This window comes from Rutidosis leptorrhynchoides, chromosome 10, assembly GCF_046630445.1.
Source record: "Rutidosis leptorrhynchoides isolate AG116_Rl617_1_P2 chromosome 10, CSIRO_AGI_Rlap_v1, whole genome shotgun sequence".
In the NCBI taxonomy this organism is placed as follows: domain Eukaryota; kingdom Viridiplantae; phylum Streptophyta; class Magnoliopsida; order Asterales; family Asteraceae; genus Rutidosis; species Rutidosis leptorrhynchoides.
Window position 1 is genome coordinate 333,195,056 of NC_092342.1, and position 3,484 is coordinate 333,198,539.

At 29.4% G+C, this 3,484-nt stretch overlaps 1 protein-coding gene across 1 annotated transcript; it reads left to right on the forward strand.

Moving 5' to 3' along the window:
• Positions 1-225: 225 nt before the first annotated feature.
• On the forward strand, positions 226-921 carry LOC139871364 (uncharacterized). The gene has a single exon (XM_071859082.1). The coding sequence runs from the start codon at positions 226-228 to the stop codon at positions 919-921; it is 696 nt and encodes a 231-aa protein (XP_071715183.1).
• Positions 922-3,484: the final 2,563 nt, after the last annotated feature.

Here is a 3,484-nt window from a genome sequence, read left to right on the forward strand (position 1 = left end):
TATCGCCAACTCTAGATATATTATCCCAATTGATCAAAATAAATTTATATTCAAAATAAAAATCTCGAGTGCGTGCATATTATTAATGGCTCGTGATTTCTTTATATATATACGTACATATGCCTTCGTGTACATCTATATTCTTCAACTCATTTTCTCTACCTACATTTTATATTACTCCAAAATACACACAAAAATTAACACACTTAAATATACTGGGTGAAAATGACTGTCAACGTTAACGGTGACGATCAAGAACTAGAAGCACTCGAGACACTTTCACTCACGGATTTCCCCTTAACAGAAGCTCAAGATCATCTACAACGAAATCCATCATCGTCTACTAATGAAGATTTATTCGAGTTCTTTAAAGGCGAACCGAGTGGATTTTTAGAACAAGACAAGATGATCATGTCACATGCAGAAGACATGATTTCCGAAGGGAAATTAGTTCCTATTAATGATCAAACTCAAACTCGTAAAACAAAAAAGGTTCATCAAAGGCGGTCTGAGTCAATGCGCGAGTTAAAGAGCACAAACAACAAGGGAACAGTGAGTCAGCTCGTTAGAAACTGCCACTCTTTGGATTACAAGAAGTTAAGTAGGAAATCAAAGATGAACTATGACTCAACGGCTGAGATTCATCGTAATAGTTTAAGTAATAAATCTTCTTCGTCAAGATGGACTGATCTTAAGCTTGGGCCGTTAAGGGTCCCACAAGAGATGGATCTTAAGGATATAAGGAACCGGCAGATTGTCCTAAATACGACATCGAAATCTTTGTTTCCTAAAGGCGAGTGTAACGATCGTTTTTCGGTTACTCGAGTTGGTGGTCATCAACGGAAAACGTCATGGGGAGTGCTTGGAATTCTTAGTTGTAAAAGTTCCGTTAGCGTTGCCGTCACGATGCCGATAAGTTGATGTATAAGTTTAAATAATTAATTGTACACGTTAAGTTGATGCCCTTTGTGTTTATTAAAGTATCATATGGGGCAGAAAATGCATGAAGTTATTAATGTACGTGGTGATAAAATTTGGGGTACCTTTTTACTGTCCCATAATGCATTTTGTTTATATTTTAGTCTCTACTAAACCCATTCTAATGTGTGTGATGAATGGTGATATATATATATATATATATATATATATATATATATATATATATATATATATATATATATATATATATATATATATATATATATATATATATATATATATATATATATATATATATATTGTCACCTTAATTTGTGTTGGTGATACGCTCATTCTCATTAGCATAATTCATTTCAAAGATCAAAATTCGAGCACTTACTAACAATGAAATGTAATAAAGAGCCATGGGGCGCGATTGATCTGACTGTTTCTACTTGAAACGTGAAAGATAAAGTATAAGAGTGAAGCGTCAATTAAGGTGGTGTTTGTTTTTGAAGATGTTGCGTCTGAAAATATGGGAATCACATTTGTAGAGAATATGTGGTCTAAAAGTCCGTATACTATATAAGTATATATTGAAGACTATTTGCTTGTATTGTCTCCAAAATAATTTAATCATATATGCAACACTTAGAAGCATATTTTTAAGTGTGATTGCAGACGAAATAAGACAATGTTTTATCTTATGTCTTCAGAAAACAAATAGTCGCAATAAAAATGTTACGGACGAGCATACATAAGAAATAATAAAGATCTACATATTGAAAAATAAATTACACCCAAGTATATCAGTCAAATAGACCGATGTTGAAAGATATGAGGTTTGGCGTAAACATATTATTTAGAACAAATACGAATATAAAAGGTCATACATATAGTATAGAAAGTATTACTCCACATATGCATATACTTCGAGGATAAATCCATTTTAGACAGCCCTCAAGTCCTTTATCTTTTATGGTGGTTGGGTTTGATATTGTCTCCTAGCATGGCATTTTATTCTTTCATTTTGGAGTTAGAATGTCCTTAAATTGAAGGGTACCATGAGTTCAAGGACCGAAATGGTAATTACTAAATAGTTGAATGTGACAGAACGATCCGAGTGGAAGGTACGGGTCAAAGTGGGGACGGACGATCTTTGTCTCTCTTTAAATGTTCAAGTGATAAGACGGTTTTACCCTTATGAAGTGTCCATCATACTATTATTTGGGAAAGTTTGGCATGCCACTATATTATTATTATTTTCCTTTTTAAAGCAAAACAAATACTTATATTTTATTTTTTCTTTGTATTAATTTAAGATATCAACAAGAAAATTTTCATTATATGTATAGTGGGGTCTTTATGATTGATGTGATATAAGTAAGAGCCTCTAAATAAACATTTTTGGATTGATGTATAGATTTTAATTTATATTTGAATGCCATCCAATAAGTTACTACTCCGTATTTTGCATAGAGATGTGATTCACACATATCAGTTTTTAATTCATGTACATCTAATTACCTATTATACCTTTAATTATTTAAAATAATTATTTAAATTCAACTTCCTAAATTAATCCAGAGATATAATTGTGAATTTATGAGACAAAAATGTACATAGATCAAAAAGTGGTGTGTGAAAATCATTTCTAATTTGTATACTATATTATTATTGATATATACATTAATTAATATTAATATCAGTAAAGCCTCTAAACAAACATTTTTGGATCGATGTATAGATTGTATATTTGAATGTCATTCAATTCAATAATACATGATTTTATATTGGTAACATCAAATATTATCTATAGTAAAAAGTTCAATACAGAATTTTTGTAATGTGCATCATTGTGCACAAGTGTATTTTTATGCACAAATACAAGACTTCTTTAATGTGTACCATTGTGCACAAGTGTAAATCTGTGCACATTAGTTAGTTCTGTTGCATTTTTGGTTCTGTATTGAACCTCCCCCATTATCTATATAGTCATATAAATCTATAAAATGATGATGTTATCGTTAAACTAATTACTCTTTAATTTTTATAATGATAATGTCATAAGTATATATTAATTTAATTAAATAAATAATACAAAATCTTTTATAAAAGAAAATACTAATCTCTCATAAATTATAATTTTAATTTTTTAAAAAATTTTAAAAGGCATTTATTATCACTAATAATAATTATTATTATTATTAAAAATACAAATACTCAACTTTGAGCGAACTTTATTATTATTATTTACTTTTAATATAATAATTATTATATTATTAATATTCAAATATTAATTTTTTTTGCAAAATTAATTACATTGCATATGTATGCGAAGATATATTTCTCTATATATTTGTAAAAACAACGACAAGTGTGATGCCCCGTCCAAAACCTCTATGGTACGGATCATCAACAACGGGTCCATTACATGGTATAACACTATATGCTATTTTAAAACAAGGTTTTGCATTCATAAAAATATAATATTTTTCCAACGACAAATGTTTTACAAAAGTAACGCGCTTCTACGGATAGAAAGCATTAACAACAGTACGTCACA